The sequence below is a fragment of the Zeus faber genome (genome assembly GCF_960531495.2).
Source record: "Zeus faber genome assembly, chromosome: 8".
Lineage (NCBI taxonomy): Eukaryota > Metazoa > Chordata > Actinopteri > Zeiformes > Zeidae > Zeus > Zeus faber.
The window spans coordinates 15105035-15120817 of record NC_137195.1 but is presented as its reverse complement, the minus strand read 5'-3'; the positions used below and the strand labels follow the sequence as shown (position 1 = coordinate 15120817).

Below are 15783 nucleotides of genomic sequence, written 5' to 3'. Positions count from 1 at the left end.
ACACAGCAGCCGATAATATAATTCTTTTCGGAGGGGGCTATTAAGTAGCTGAGGTTGTTTGAAGAGGACTTATTATGCAGAGCCCTCAGTGCTTGTGCACGTACGTCTCTGATGGCTCTACTAACACAGAAGGTTTGAGGCAACACAGGGTTGAGCTACCTGAAACCAGTCTATCGATCCTTTTCATCATCTACTGTATCCATTGATTATAAAATCTGTTTCATTCATTGTTGTCATGTTCCGTGATTCTCAACCTTTTTCATATCAAGGACCCTCAATCTTATAGAGATTACGCCAAAGATCCCAATCTGATAACATTTTTATTGTTAAGATTTTGTACCTTTTCTACAGATGACAGTAAAACTGATGATCAAAATGATCAAAACAGTGTTTATCGTACATTCTCTAATGGGGCCAGAATCTTGTTCATGAAAAAACTGTGACGTTTACCTATTAATGATTTAGCTATGGACCATGGAACCTCGTGACGGACCCCCAGGGGGTCCTCGGGCCCCGTGTTGAGCACCACTGGCCTAGTTGGTATCGTCAGGTGGGTGACCATGCAACAAACAGTCTGCTCCGGTTACACCTGGTTAGTTCACATTTACAGCCCCTCCTCGTGCGTTCCCTCTGCCATGGTTTGACGGACACTTTCATGAGCTGCCTGTACATTAGCGGCCGGGACAGGAGGAGGGCACTGCCCAGCTCCCTCGCTCTCATATTACACATGGCTGCCGGGCAGACAGGGAGTGGACACAGGATAGCCTGCTGATTGCTAATGGAGTGACTTATCGCTCCGATCTGAGAATGTGCAGTGCAATGGAAGGGGGACAGGGACAAGTGAGATACATTTGAGAGACTTTGGGAAAATATATGTCCTTGGTAAAGGAAATAATAATAAAATCCTACTTGGAATGAGAGTTATTTAAATTAAATCTGTGATTGTTTGCAAAAAAAATAAAAAATTATGTATAGCGCTGACTCGACACCTTGGTTTTGGTATTGTTGATACAATACCAAAACCAAGGTGTATACCAATACTTTTTTTGATACAAATGTTTGTGAAAAGGCCTTTCAAATGCTTTAAAACAAAAAAAAAAAAAATCTGCCGAGCGTTTAAAATAACCCCTTCAAACGAAAAGTCGAAGAGAGTGTTTGGATACCCGATAGCGTTGATGCCATTGTGGCCTACAAAGTAACATAATTGAATTCCGATACCCAACTCCAGTTGTGTGTTTGGTGTTTGAGCTTTGACCTCGCACCTGGGTTGAAGTGCCACTCGTGTCCCTCCGCAGACAACGCGAGTGCCACCGAAGCTGTGAGCAGAGCGGCGTGCAACCACCACTGGGTTTCCGTCGCCATGGCAGCAACGACAGACCTGGTTACCTGTCCGCTGACGCGTTGGTGTCCACAGGCATACCTGCAGGAGAGAGGGGAGACAACCGGGAAAATTAGCACTTCAGGTCAGGACTTGAAGCCTCAACTGAGAAGCACACGACGTGATCCCCATTTGATGAAAACACACACGCACGCAGGCACACACATACATGCACGAACGCACGCACACACATACACACACATGCACACACAAACATACCCCCCCCCCACACGCACACATAAACATACAGAAACACATACACACTCACGGACACACACTCACTCAGACACACACACCATGCCTCAGGCTACACAGCTCACTGTCGAACCGTGTCAATAAATCAACCGTCTACAACTCTCTCCCCCAAATCCTTCTAAACCAGCAAAAAGTTATTCATCTCACATGCCACATCCCAGAGGAAAGACACACAAGACACACAAAAAGACCCTTTTCAGACGTTAATTTGTTTTTCTCTCTGGCAGCTTGATGCTGCGGCAGAGCGATGCTCTCACGCTGCATCTGAAAAGGTTGCATCCAGCCTGATAATTGAAGGTGCTATAATTAGTCGTGTTTAGTCTAAATTAATTCCACGGCTTTTGTAAATGTCAATCATAACTTCTCCAGCTTGGCAACAACAAGTCAGGGAACACCTGGTTTGAGTTGTTTAATATATCAATAATACCTACATGTGGCATACCTCATCTACTTGTTATGTGTGAAAAAAAAAATATTAAGGAAAGAAAAAAATAGAGAGATAAATGTCAAAGGAGTTAGAGAGGGCGACAATTTAGTCCAAAGGATATTACTTTGTACACTCAGAAAGCCACACTGGCAATTTGGGTAAATGTCCTTAACCGCAACTGGAGGTTGGGCTGGATGTTTTTGTGTTATGTGTTCTATGGGTTTAATTAGACCTTTAGACCTGTTTTTCTCTGCCTCAGATTTCATTTTTTTGTGTCTCAATGCCAAAGTAATTGCACCAAACTGATTGTCACTTTAAAGTGGTAATCCATAGTATAATTTTGTATATTATTGAGCGTGCACATTATAAGAAACAGCCGTTCCATGTATTTCTGTTATGTATGTGCTTTTCCGTATGCTGTTTCCATTGTTGGTGGCGAGGTCCACCTTTCTCAGGAAAGAATGCCAAGATCTGGCGGACGCGAGAAGAGAAAAGGCGGTGAATTTGAAAAACCAGCGCAGCTAATCGTGGTGGGTAAACTGTCGGTATGGATGAACATTAACAAAAGAACAGCACCCTCGGATGAAAGAATATCCCCAACCGCCTCGGAATGATGGTTGGAAGAAACAAACTTTCAAGAAAATAATTTGACCCTCTTAGTGCGACGACAGGGGTAAACCCGGATGTTAAAATGGCAAAGATCGGGCACAGGCAAGAACTTAAAGGCAGCCGACATTCCAACAAATGCAGACGATCTTACAGATTGCCACTTTACACAAATCCAGCAGATTTCATTACTCAATCCCCTTTACCTATTATATTTCTGAGGGTGTTAATGGAAGACGGGGGGGGGCTTGTCCAGTGTGAAGGGGGGAGAGAAGACCACAAGACGAGGGTCTCTGTAGTAAGTGACAGCTGGCAGAGGGAATGGACGGAGAGAGAGAGAGAGAGAGAGAGAGAGAGAGAGAGAGAGAGAGAGAGAGAGAGAGAGAGAGAGAAAGAAAGAGAGAGAGCGAGCCTGGGCCGGGCTCCCTGTAGACCCTCGTTGTTGCGTCTTCATCCCTGGCCGGGCCGCTGAAGTCCGACAGCTGATGCACAGCTGTAGCGACACCAGAGGAGGCTGGCGGCGGTGGGCGGCCGAGGGGGAACGTCGGGAAAAATGAGTGAATGGGGCTGATATGAGCGCGGACAATGAAAAGGTTGGCGAAGATGCAACACGAGCCGCGGTGACATTGGCGCATGTCGGCATGTGTGTGATTTTGGTCGCGGGGAGATGTGTGGAGAACGATGAATTATTGCCTGTAGTATGTGTGTGTGTGTGTGTGTGAGTGTGTGTGTGTGCGCGCGTACACGCATGCGTATAAGTGTCCATGTGTGTATATATGGCGGACTGGGAACAGAGGAGATTTCAGGGATTGCCAGCCAGTGCAGCTGTCCTGACTGAGAGACAAGCTCTATACACCGCAACAGATACACGGTGCAAGTGTTTCAGGACAGAGAGAAGAAGTGAGAGAGCAATGGTGAAATTAGAGAGGGGGAAGGGAATGGGGGAGAAAGGCTGAGAAGTGACTTGTTTAAGGAAAAAAAACAACTCACCAGTACAAACCAGTGATGAAGTACAGGCAGCACGCCAGGCGACTTCATGTTGACACGGCTGGCTTAGCGGCGCACAGTGAAGCAACGCGCGCAGAACCGGAGCCGAGAAGCGGCTCGCACGGCAATCCAACACAATCTCCATAACAACCGGTTATGGTGTAAGCAAACACGATCTCTGACAGCATCGCCGGGCGAGCCTCTCCACCGCATTCTCCACATGACAGAGAGAAAGAAGGAGCCGATCGGTCCGGGGTTGGCGGACAACGGGGACTTAAAAACAAACCGGGCCAGAAAGTTTTCTGTGAACACGGGGGGGAAAGGCGGCCCGGAGCCATCCAAGAACATTGTTGTTACAAAGAGTCAAGTGGCGCTGAGCAGCTGTGGTTTTGCGAATTGGAGGGACGGCGGAGGGCCGGCGGAGGGCCGGCCACGGAGCCCGATCCCCGCTCTCACAATTTGTCCGGGGTAATCTGTGGGCCAAGCAATTGAACCCTTATACGCAGCTGCCGTGTCTTGCGAGAGCAAAAACCGAAATGACGGCGAGAACAAGAGATTACGGGAGCGAAGGCAGGAGGGGAGGGGACGGGGGTGGGTGGGTGGGGGGACGGGGGCGTCTTGTGAGGTTTGTTTTTGCGCCGCATCAAGGGGGTAGGTTAGCCAGACGCTCTATAATTAGATTGCTTCAGTAAAACGCTGGCGAGACGGTCTTGGCATTGACCTCGTTCTCATCCTTTGCGAGCGGGCCCCTCGTGTTGGCACCCAAATGTTAACAGTTTTTTGTTTTTTTCCTTTTCCTTTCTTTAAACTTCGACTCTTCGCTATAAATCATTTTTTTGTGCCTCAATGTGCGAGGTCCATGATTGCGGCCAGAGAATGTAGCGTGCGGCTCGAATCGGACATGACTCACGCGACTTGGGGGAGAGAGAGAGCGGCAAGCTCTTTGTTTTAGATTCCCGTCAGCGTGAGGAAGCGAGTCCCGGAGACAAAGAAACCCATAATCCACAGGCACACTTTGAAGGCTAAGGTGGTGTCAAACACCAGTGCCAAGGTCACTCTATAAATCTCAGGAGAGCGTTCAGGTGTGAGTTTTGGGATGTTGGACCAGGATGAAGGAATGCTCTTTTCCCCTCTTCACAGAAGACCAGCTTCAAAAGGTTGGCCCTTAAGCGCTTGGCCGCCCTTTTGTCCAGGACGATGCACTTTCCATTTAATGATTCATATTAAGTTTCACATTAAGCGCTAACCGAGCACATGACTCAGTGTTCCATTTCCTTAACCGTAAATGGGTGAAAAGGACAGCCCTGTGATTGGATGATTAATACGCAGGAATGGGCCACTCAATGAAGTGTGATCATTTATCTCAAGGCAACAAACACACACATTTAAGGGTTTGTTAGCTGGGTATCTATACATGGTGCAGTATAGGGCTGGGCAATGCATTATATTGTTATAATGTGGATATTGGGATATGAGACTAGATATGGTCACACAAATATCCAAATATAGCTAAACCCCATCTTTAAGGCCGTGTTAGAGTAAATGTAATTTTCTGTACTTCATAGACTGTTCTGGATGTTCTAATCCACATATGTCAGACTCAAGGCCCCTGGGCCCGATCAGGCCCGTGGCACAATTACACCCGGCCCACGAGACAACTTTAAAATTGATTTGAATGACCATTTTGGGTCAAAAGTGTTCTGGACCCAGTTTGGCCCGCAAATCGGTCGTTATTCTTTAATAGGGCCCCTTCACTGATTGAGTTTGGCACTGTTCTAATCAACGCCTGCTTGCTCCACATGACTAATGACTGTTTCTCAAATAATTCTCGTGTGCAATTATCTTATAAATGCACCAATAGCCAACCCCAAAATATTGTCAAGTTATCGGGGTGTTAGTCACCAAAGTAATTCCCCTGGCTCGCCAAGTGCTGCTACCGGGAAGTGATGTTGCTCATCACAGTCCTTACTCAGTGGTCTTCCCATTGAAAAGCAGCATGGCCCATCAACCGTGTACACAGAGAGTGAATCATGATGGTGGAATCTGATTGGCTTTATTCAGCGGAGGAGGAAGTTGGACAGGGTGGGTGGGTGAGTCATTGACAGAGGGTTACGAGGGCCAAGTGAAAGGCAGTGCCACTGGCAGCGCACGAAGAAAAAATTGAGCGCCCTCCGAAAAAAAGGCAAGACCAGACAAACCCTGCGGAAGGAGAAGGTGAGGAATTTGAATTGAAGTTCGATTCATGGGGGGGGGGTCCTTATGTAAGACGGTTGATGTGGATAGATGGTTGGCGGGGAGAGGAGTGCATCCAGCAGAGAGAGAGAGAGAGAGAGAGAGAGAGAGAGAGTGCAGTCGTTTGGCTATGTGGTGTGGAATGACTCATGAGGACAGCTCCCTCCCGTCCGACAAATCTCAGTTCGATTCAAAATATAATTGCTCGGAAGCTCGGACGCGCCCTGGGAGCGCCATTAAGAGGCCGAGCGGAGCAAAGCAACCCCTAACAAATCGTAGTTCACGAGCGACTTCCAAAGTGGATTTGCACACACACACCCAAGAATAGAGGCTTGGGGGGGGGGGGGGGGGGGGGGGGGGGGGGGGGGGGGCGGTAAAATATGTCGCTAATAAGGTTCATTACCATGCAGCTAAACCCTGCTGGAAGAAAATATATAAATTAAAAAGAAAAAGAAAAAAAATCACCGCGAGGAGGAAAACTTCAATTTCTCCTTTCCTTTGGTTTCTGTCCTGATTTCCTTCATGCTTGAAAAGCACGGTTTCCTTTCCTCCCAAAGCCCCCCCGCCAGCTCCCATATCAGCTGCGGCATTCTTCAGCATAACTGCGTGGCAGACTGAGACAAATGGTGACTGATTACCACAGGTTGGCCTGAAGTAAACAAAGCGCGGTCATCAAGCCAGTCAGATGAGGCCGCGTGTAAACACAGACACTGCGCCGTTCACACAATATCTTGTCTGGACATTACAACCTATGATACTGCATGGATTCTGTTTCCTTACGGGTTTCCTCCCGTTTACACATATGAGGTGAATTCACACAAACCAAAATTCACCATCGTCTTGACGTAAGGCGCATCTCGCCATTTACTCATTCAGATGGATATCCACACCTGCAAGCATCACCGAGAAGAATGCGCAGATTGAACGTAGAAAGGTCCCGAGCAGAACCGCTTCACCACGACAGGGAAGTGGAACGTTTTTGATGGGTTTAGTCGAGCGACTCCTCAAATTGAATTTCAAATATTGCGCACAGCTAGAGCCTTGGTGGCATATTTGGAAGTGCTATGATATATTAACTCGCTGGAAAATGAGAAGCCCTCCGGGGGCCGCCCTGCGTTATCCGCGTTCCCTCGACAGAAAAATAATAACGTCCATACATCTGGTAGAGGAACAAAAATGCCTCAAATTATAGTACTTGTTCAGTAAATAATATCTGAAATGGTGTTCAGGAAATGCTGCTTCCAGAGATAAGCACTCATTGAAACACACCAGAAAGGTTTTAATTTAAGGTTTTCCACATGTGATTGAATTTGACCGTACTTTGAACTTGTTAACGTGCGGTATAAGTGACCTGGGAACATACTGTAGGTACGCTCCCAGACCTTATACCTGCACCTGCAAAGTGTGTTATGCTTTCCCCTGGGAAACTGGTTTTAACTCCTGGGAACTGCTACTCTTAGATTGTTTCGCTTCCCGCAGCTCACCAGACGGGCGTGTTGGTGCACGCACGCCGACCAGTGTCTGCTCCCATCGCTCTCTCGCCCTCTCTCTCTCGCTCACTCCAAAAAATCCATTAGGATTGGAACGAGTGCGCGTTCGGGTTCCAGTGAAATCAAGGTAATAAAGCTGTCTTTTTTCACTCCTCACTGAGGAACGAACCTGAGCTGTGCGCTGCCTGTAAATGAAACGGCAACCTGGCAGCGACAGCACCTTGAGAGCCTCCGTGTCAAAACTCAAAATCACCTTTTGGCTCGCAAAGAAAGTCGATTGTGGTGTCGCGCGTAGACGCTACTATGGCAGCGTAGCAGCAGAATGTATGTTGATCCCTTCTGCTAGGTTGACACCGGCCTTCGGGGCTCCTGAGAGCTGCTTGAGAACTGCTGTGCGATGGCAAACCTCAGCCCAATTCCCAGAATTCAATTTGCGCCGTCTCACCGCCACCTGCTAGAGACACACGCACCGACACAGAGGACGCCGGTGGGACGGAGGCAACTGAGAAAGGAGAGGCATGTGTCAGCCCAGTGTTAGTCTCACAATGGGCAGAGAAAAAAAAGTGTTTGAGGGAGAGAGAGAGCGAGAGAGAAAGATAGAGAGAGAGAGTGAGACAGACAGATCCCATAATGGAGGTAAAATACCATCTCAAGGAAAAAAAAATAATAATGAGGTGCACACAATGACAACTATTGAAACAGGGGGGGGGTGAAAAGATGGAGGGAGGGAAATGAAAGGGAGAAAGAGATCGGGTAAAACCGGAATTTGTTCAGTGAGACTCAGCATTTGGAGTGGAAGTGAGAAAAAGAGCCACTTGGTCTCACGCGCACAGCTTCTCCCTCCTCATTTCTAATAAGTGAAAGGCGCGGAGGAGAGTGCTGAAGTCTTCTCCGAGCAGTGTATTGTTAGGCCAATGCAGCAGACAAACAAAAATAAACATGCACACAACGGCACAGACACAAAACTAAGCTCCTGAGATGGTGGTGACCTGATTAATGTGAAGTCTGAGCGTGAATCGTTCACACTATGAAACTCTATCGCACGCACGCACGCACGCACGCACGCACGCACGCACGCACGCACGCACGCACGCACGCACGCACGCACGCACGCACACGCACACACACACACACACACACACACACACACACACACACACACACACACACAGATTTTGTTACTGGTTAAACCCTCAGGCACAGACGGATACCTCTATCCCATTTGAAGTCAACCACCCGCCCCCACCTCCAGTCTCTAAAAAGGTCTAAATTACACATCACATGACAGTTTCATGATCCTAATGCTCCCCTCCAAACTCCTGGAAGTGGAACACGACGTCGCCCACCCGACTCAACACAGATGTCAGTACAGTAAGGAAGAATTACCAAGGTGAAAACCCAAGATGTGTGTAAGAAATGGCGAGCTCTGCGAAAGCCTTCGCCAGAAGCCGCAAGCAATTATTAGCGGGCTGCTAAAAACACATGAGATGCCGTGTCTGGCTGCTCCGTTCAAAAACATTATGAGGTGAGGGGGATTCTATTCAGAGAGAGAGAGAGAGAAATTAAAACGCGGGCAAAACTGAGAGTCGCTGGTGTTTGTGATCTGTTTTTCTGCAACAACAAAAAAATAATAATAATAAAGTCTTGTGGTCCGTCAGATATTGGTGAGCCATAACATTTCACTTAGTCATTGCATTGAGAAGCAATGACTTTTAGGCTCATTTTAGCCAAACATACCTGCAACGATTAAATAAAAAGGAGATTTAAAAAAACACTGATCTCAAATGGATGTAGGTCATCCAGGCATTCCAACAGTCAATGCTGGTGCGGCTGAATAACATTCACCTTTAATCTCAGCTATTTGTTGTACTGGCACGATAAGGTGAACTTCTGCGAAACAACGTCAGTCTCTATGAAGGTGCCTGGGAATCGCTGTAGCCAAAATAAACCCACATTTTGCATGCCACCAGTCTCAGTGCCATCTATCCAGCAGCTATCAACAGGTAGAGCAAATAGATAGATGAGAGGACTCGTGGGAGAGACGGGGGGGATTATAGGAGGCGGAGGAGGCACGATGAATGATTCAGCGCTGCTTCAAAGGAAATGGAGAGTGATCGGAAGAAAAGAGATGGAACCAATGTTCCTGGTAGTATAACGTCAGGGCAGGCAGATCGCCTGAATTATCAATTGGGGCATCAAAGGTATTCCGCCAGGGAGGGTGCGAATAACAGGGGGGAGGGGGGGGGGGGGGGGGGTGCTGGGGCTGGGTTGAAATGCTAGAGATGAATGGTTTAGGGAGAGAAATTTAAGCAATCAAAAATGCCCTTGTTTTCGACAGCCTTATTTGCCTAGTGGCCTTATTTCCCTGACGATTTCAGGCCATGAGTATTTCTGCTGCTACTCAGACAGTCCCACAGCGCTAACCTTACATGTGTGGGAACATGAGTTCAGTGGCGCTGGGACGGTCCGGCCGTCTAGACTGGGGCCTCACGTGGTTTAGAAACAGCGTGGGGAGTTTAATTGTCCTTTCAACTACGACAACAGATAAGGGAAGATCAGATAAGACGACACTTGCTGCCTATTCCACGGCTTCCCGAATGAAGAGGGATTCTTCAGATGCTCAAATCTCAGATTGGAAACGGCCCTGTGTGTTATAGACAAAGACATATTCCCCCGTGGCGCCTCTCCCTCGTTGGTCACCATAAAGATACTGAATTGCATTGCGGTCAGACGTGTGCATGACCTTCCATTTATTCATGTTTGAAATTCCAATCCATTCACCCCGAGTCATTTCATAATAGTGAAAAACTTGGAAAACAACAACAAAAAAACACAAAGACACACAGGGCATCTGTCCAAAGCAGAACAATGTTGTCGATAGAGGACAACAGAGCGAGGCAAATTATTAACTCCACCGGCCGTGGGAAATGGAGATCCAACACTTTGAGCCAGCGGTGTGCGTCTGCGTTTGAGTGTGTGTGGGTGTATGTGTGAGTGTGTGTGTGTGTGTGTTTGAGCGTGTGTGTGTACAAATGTTTGTGTTCAGGCAGAGGCAAACATTGCTATGAGCACGTGCGTGTGAAAACTTTCAGCGGGCAGAGCATCACCAACCGGAATACCATGAAATTAAATCTACATTTCCTTTTCGCCCCATAAGTTTTCTAAGAAAAAAATGTTTCCCCGTCCTTAATATAGAGACCCTTGAGACTGGAAACGAAAGAAATAGTGTAAAGATACTTAAATCAGAGGCACTGCCGGGCAATGAGCTTAATGCCGTACAAATCACATGCAATCCATATCATCTTCACTTCACGCACGCCAACACATTCGCTCCCTAAATGTGGACACACAATATATAAACTCACATGCAAACTGTGTTATCCAACTGTGTGACGTGCTTCTCCTCGGCTGTGCTGCTCAGATGATAACAATGGTTACACGTGGGAGGCTAATGGGGTGTTATCCTGAGGTAGGGCTCCTGCAGACCCGTGCTCCCGGGAAAGAGCGTCCACGTCGCTGCACTTCGTTGCCCTTGCTTTGCTACAGAGGAGAGGGAGGGACGTCGGGAGAGAATGGCCCTTTATTGCCTCTCCGTCTATTTGCAAATACCACAGGCACCCCGGGCCAACCTCCCTCCCCGCAAACACACAAACAATGCCACAACTCTCCTGGACTCATGTTTGCCGCCTTTTCTTGTAGTATTATTATTATTACCTGGAGCCAGGACGGGGGCTGCTCCCCTTTTCCCCGTCTCATCGATCAACCGAATCCGTAAACCCTTGTATTTCGAGACACGTCAACTGAAATCCGCGTCGCTCCATTACAGAGACAAGCGCATAATAAGGTAAAAACTCCAAAATAAAGTCCAAACTGAATAACTGCCAGGGCCGCGGACAAAAAGGTTGCACTGTCTTATTCATGAAGTCTGTTCATGCTGAGGATACTGATCATTGCCGATTGCATCATGGTGTAGTAAATCCTACTTTTGGGTGTTTTAGTGCATATCGTGAAGTTTATACGCCTCGAGAGACTGAAGCGGATTTGGGTAACAAACACCAGTTTAGGTAACACCAATTTGTCCCTGGTGTGGCATTATTCTATGTTTTTCTAGGATTAGCTCAGGGCGGCTGATTGACTCCCGGTGGAGATGCCCCACATGTGGGGCCAGAGGTGCATGATCCCACTGGGGTGAAACTAGAGCGGTTCTGGCTCATTTGGGGTGGGGGGGGGTCACGTGCCGTGCGATGAGGTCACAGGGTTAATAACCTCTGGGTACCAGCACCACCTGGGCGCCGTGACGTCATCGCTTCATTGACCCATTCATCCGATGTCAAGCTATTTTTTTCGGGTGTGGATTTATTCAGTCGGTGTAACCCTCTGGGGCTGTGTGTGTGTGTGTGTGTGTGTGTGTGTGTGTGTGTGTGTGTGTGTGTTTGTGTGTGTGTTTTCTTAACGGGCTCTTGTTCCAGTGGATGACGAATGAATATAAAAAAGAAACAACGTATTTACTAGGAAATGACTCGCGACAACTTAACAGAATCCACATTGCAGCTCGGTCCGAACAGAGCTGAAAGAAAGGTGTGGGAAAACAACGGCGGTTTTAGGGGAGGCACATGAGTACATGCATGTGTAAAGAACAAAAAACACCAGTCAGCTCATAATCTGTAATAAAAACAAACACACGCACGTGCACACACACACACACACACGCACACACTATATTGTGCTATAACTGTTCAATGCATGGTAATAACACTGTAATAACTTTAGACAGCCCATTCGTTATCAGCCGTGTCCATAATATTTTAGACGTATTATTCATCTTACATAGTACAGAAATATCCAACTATGTTCATATTGATATTTATACCCAGGTAATACTTGCATCCTGACAGCCACTTAGCCCCTGCCACGGCCTCTTTGTTGTTCATCTTTACTGGTGCGCAAGGCACATTATTTTGTATATTCTATACAGTTTTTTCTTTCATTTGGAGACTGTTCAAAATGATGTCTTCCACGCCGCCCAGCAGACGCACCAGCTACTACCGAGCCCAACTCCTTGCATCTGAAAGCCGTATGGAGATGGAGCGCGTCTTGGCAAACTTCGCAGCGGCGTGTGATATCTTTTCGTAATGCCCCCCACACACACACACACACACACACACACAAGGTGCGGACAGCTGCGGTGGCGCTGGCCGCACGGCGCTACACCGGCTCCCGGCGGCAGCCTCCCCGGCCCGCATCCAGACTGACTGACGCCGCGCGCCTCCGCGCCGCGTCCCGAACGCGAGGCGGCCGCTCGAGCTCCGGCGGCGACGGGAAAATAAAGTTCAACGCCCGCGAAAGGGTCGCGGGCGGTCGCAGAACGCGGCGCTACCTACCTCAAAGAAACGATGGAGGGCGCTTTGACACCGGTCCCCAGGTGTCCAAAAAAAAATTAAATAAAGATATTTTAAATAATAAGAAAAAAAAAAAAATAAGAAAAATAATAACAATAACAACAATACAACAGTTTATCTTCTTCCCCGGTCGCCCTTCAACGTATTGCGCGACGGTGCGCGGCTGTAATCCAACGGCGCCGGAGCAGCTCCGCCGACGTCCGACAAACTTAAAAAAAACAACAGCAAACAAACGCCAGCCAAACCGACTCCGGTGTCGGTGGCACACGTGGCGGGCGAGCGCGGTGCGGCCGTGGCCGTGGACGCCAGGAGGTGACGGCGTCGGAGTAAAAAAGATATATATATATATATATATATATATAAATAAAGTTGTTCTCCGGAGGTCGCTGCGGGGGGGGGTGGTCCGCCTCTCTCGCGGGCGCGCCGGACACTCCGCGGCTCCGGAGCCACCGCGGGGCGAGTCCACGGCCACCGGATGCTCATTTGCATAACTGCACTGGCTGCCTCCAATCGGAGGCGCAGAGCAAGGTGTCTGTTCGGAAGCGGCCAATCAGGGTGCGCGGTGGGCGGGATCTATAGACGCTGTAGAGGATACGTTTTTTTTCAAGTCCAGTAATGAAGTATTTTCATTTGATTAAGGTTATTATTTTACTTTCTTTTCTTTATTTGCGCTACATGTCGTGTATGAAAGGTGCCACACAAATAATTCTTCTTCTTCTTCTTCTTCTAATAATAATAATAATTATTATAATTCTAATTATTATTATTATTATATTTTTTTTAGTTTATCTTATTTATTTTATAATTATTTCATTTGTACTGATAAGTACTCAGACCTTTTACCTAAGTAATAGCACACATACCTTTACATAAAATTACTAAAAGTAGAAGTAGCCAACCACATTGTCTTTTTTACTCAGTATATAAGTACCTACTGTGAAAGTATTAAAAGTCAAAATAAAAGTAAAAGTACTTCTGTAGCTTTTTTTTCTGTAGAGGACGCTCAGCCGGACAAAAAAATACGAAGAAGTACAACAAATAGTATACGTGGTGTCAAAGTCATTTACAGATATATATAAATATAAATAGGGCATCTGCTTCTTTTTTGTAACTAAAGTAACATGACTGCATTAGAAATGAAGTAGAGTTAAAGTATAGACATTTGCTTTGAAATGCAGTGAAGTAAAAGTTAAAAGTACTTAACATTTTTCTGTAAGGTACAGCAACAGTACTTGTACTTTGTTACTTTCCACCACTGCATTTGCGGAAATGCAACTCATGATCCTCGGTCCTTGACCTCGTTTCGGCTTTGGACCGAATGTTCCCATTCCTCCGTGATATCGATTGACTCCACTGCCGCTTTCTCCCCAGAACACCAACGTTTTAGGAAGAAAATAATCACTTATTTCAAACCGGGTCCCTTTAACGTAGACACTCTAGTCTAAAGCTGACCTTATTACAGAGCATTGCTTGTGTAACTGTATGCTATTACCGCCCTGGGCTATGATGAAGATTGAAGGGTTCACACTCAAACACGACGCCGCACCAGGACCCGAGGACGTGGAAACGGGGCCCTTGAGCGTCCTTGACTCCTCGTGGGCCCCGGGCGGGAGAGAGGCGCGTTTGCGAAGCGTGCGGATGTGGGTTTACGGCTATTCAGGAGGAGCGGCCAAGGCAGACATAAAAAGAAAGTCGCCGGGCCGCGCGGCACCGTCCCGTATGCGCCGCAAACTTGCCCGTTTTGACGGAGGAGGAGGAGGAGGAGGAGGAGGAGGAGGAGCGGGGGGGGGGGGGGGACTTTAGTTGGTGCTCAATCAGCGGCGTGAGACAATGAATGTCATAAGCCAGCGCTGAGCTCCTCCTTGGACAAACAGGAGACGCGGCCTGCGAAACATCCAGCGCTCGGTTTCAGAGTTGCCTTGGATTTGCCTGTGTGTGCGCGTGTGTATGTGCGTGTGTATGCGCGTGTGTGTGTGTGTGTGCGTGTGTGTGTGCGTGTGTATGTGCGTGTGTATGCGCGTGTGTGTGTGTGTGTGCGTGTGTGTGTGCGTGTGTATGTGCGTGTGTTTCATCGGAAAAAGCTCGGCGCTCCCTCTGGGGCGTCCTTCTTAAAATGTTTTAATGACCATCCAATGTGCCTTGCTATTCTGTTTGAAAGGGGAAAAAAAAAAAGATGAAGCGAGAGCACACGATGACGTCCAAAAGAGACAAAATGTTTTATTTTTTTTGTTGTATTTTTTGTTTTTTTTGCGACTAGCACGCTCCGGGCCAGTCGAGAGAATGTTTTCCCGTGCCCGCTAAAAAGTTCTGTCTTTCCCAGCGAACAGAGTAGTTCCTCGGCTCTCGTGAGTCTCCCGTCTCCTTTTCGGGACCTCCCCGTGCACATGGTCCAACTGGCCCCGGCTTTGTTGGTTGTCCTGGCAACAGCCAAATCCCCTGGCAGAAGGTTTGACCTTTTGGGCATTATTTCCACTCCTTTTTCCGCGCCTTCCTCCTCTCCTATTCTTTTCCCCGTTCCTCTTTCTTTTCGCCCCTTTTTCTTTCCTGACGAAGGTTCGTCAGGAAAAAAAAGTAATCTGTACTTTCTCCACCATTTTAGCGTGTTGTCATACAACCCACCCCCCCACCCCCCACCCGGCCCCATTTTGCTTTGCCGAGTGAAAACCAACGGAGCATGAAAAGCAGGTCTGATCCTGTGAGGAATTCACTCGAGGAGAGAAAGAGAAATCGAGAGTACAGGGGGGGGGGGAGCGAGAACGAGGAAGAAAGGGGGAGAGAGAGAGAGAGAGAGAGAATGCAGACGAGAGAAAAGAGGAAAAACACACGAGTCAGCGAAGAACGGAGGGCGGCTGAAGCGGCGGATCATCGCTTGAAAAACGGACGACAGTTTGTGTTCTGTATGAAAGGAAACGCTAAGAACGGAAACGATCCGGGCGGCGCTTTGAAAGCCAGAGCTTCGACGTTTTTTGAGCGCGAGACGTTCCATTCGAAAGAAGCACAGTACTGTTG

At 47.8% G+C, this 15783-nt stretch overlaps 1 protein-coding gene across 3 annotated transcripts in view; it reads right to left on the bottom strand.

Moving 5' to 3' along the window:
• The window catches only part of ddr1 (discoidin domain receptor tyrosine kinase 1), a 37993-nt gene extending 25100 nt beyond the window's left edge, over positions 1-12893 (bottom strand). For all 3 annotated transcript variants that reach the window (XM_080005184.1, XM_080005186.1, XM_080005185.1), the window contains exons 1-2: positions 12757-12893; positions 1263-1420 (exon numbers count right to left, since the gene is read on the bottom strand). In XM_080005184.1, coding sequence (XP_079861310.1) covers positions 1263-1362 — 100 coding nt within the window. In that variant the 5' untranslated portion in view covers positions 1363-1420; positions 12757-12893. The remainder of the gene's footprint in view (positions 1-1262; positions 1421-12756) is intronic.
• Positions 12894-15783: the final 2890 nt, after the last annotated feature.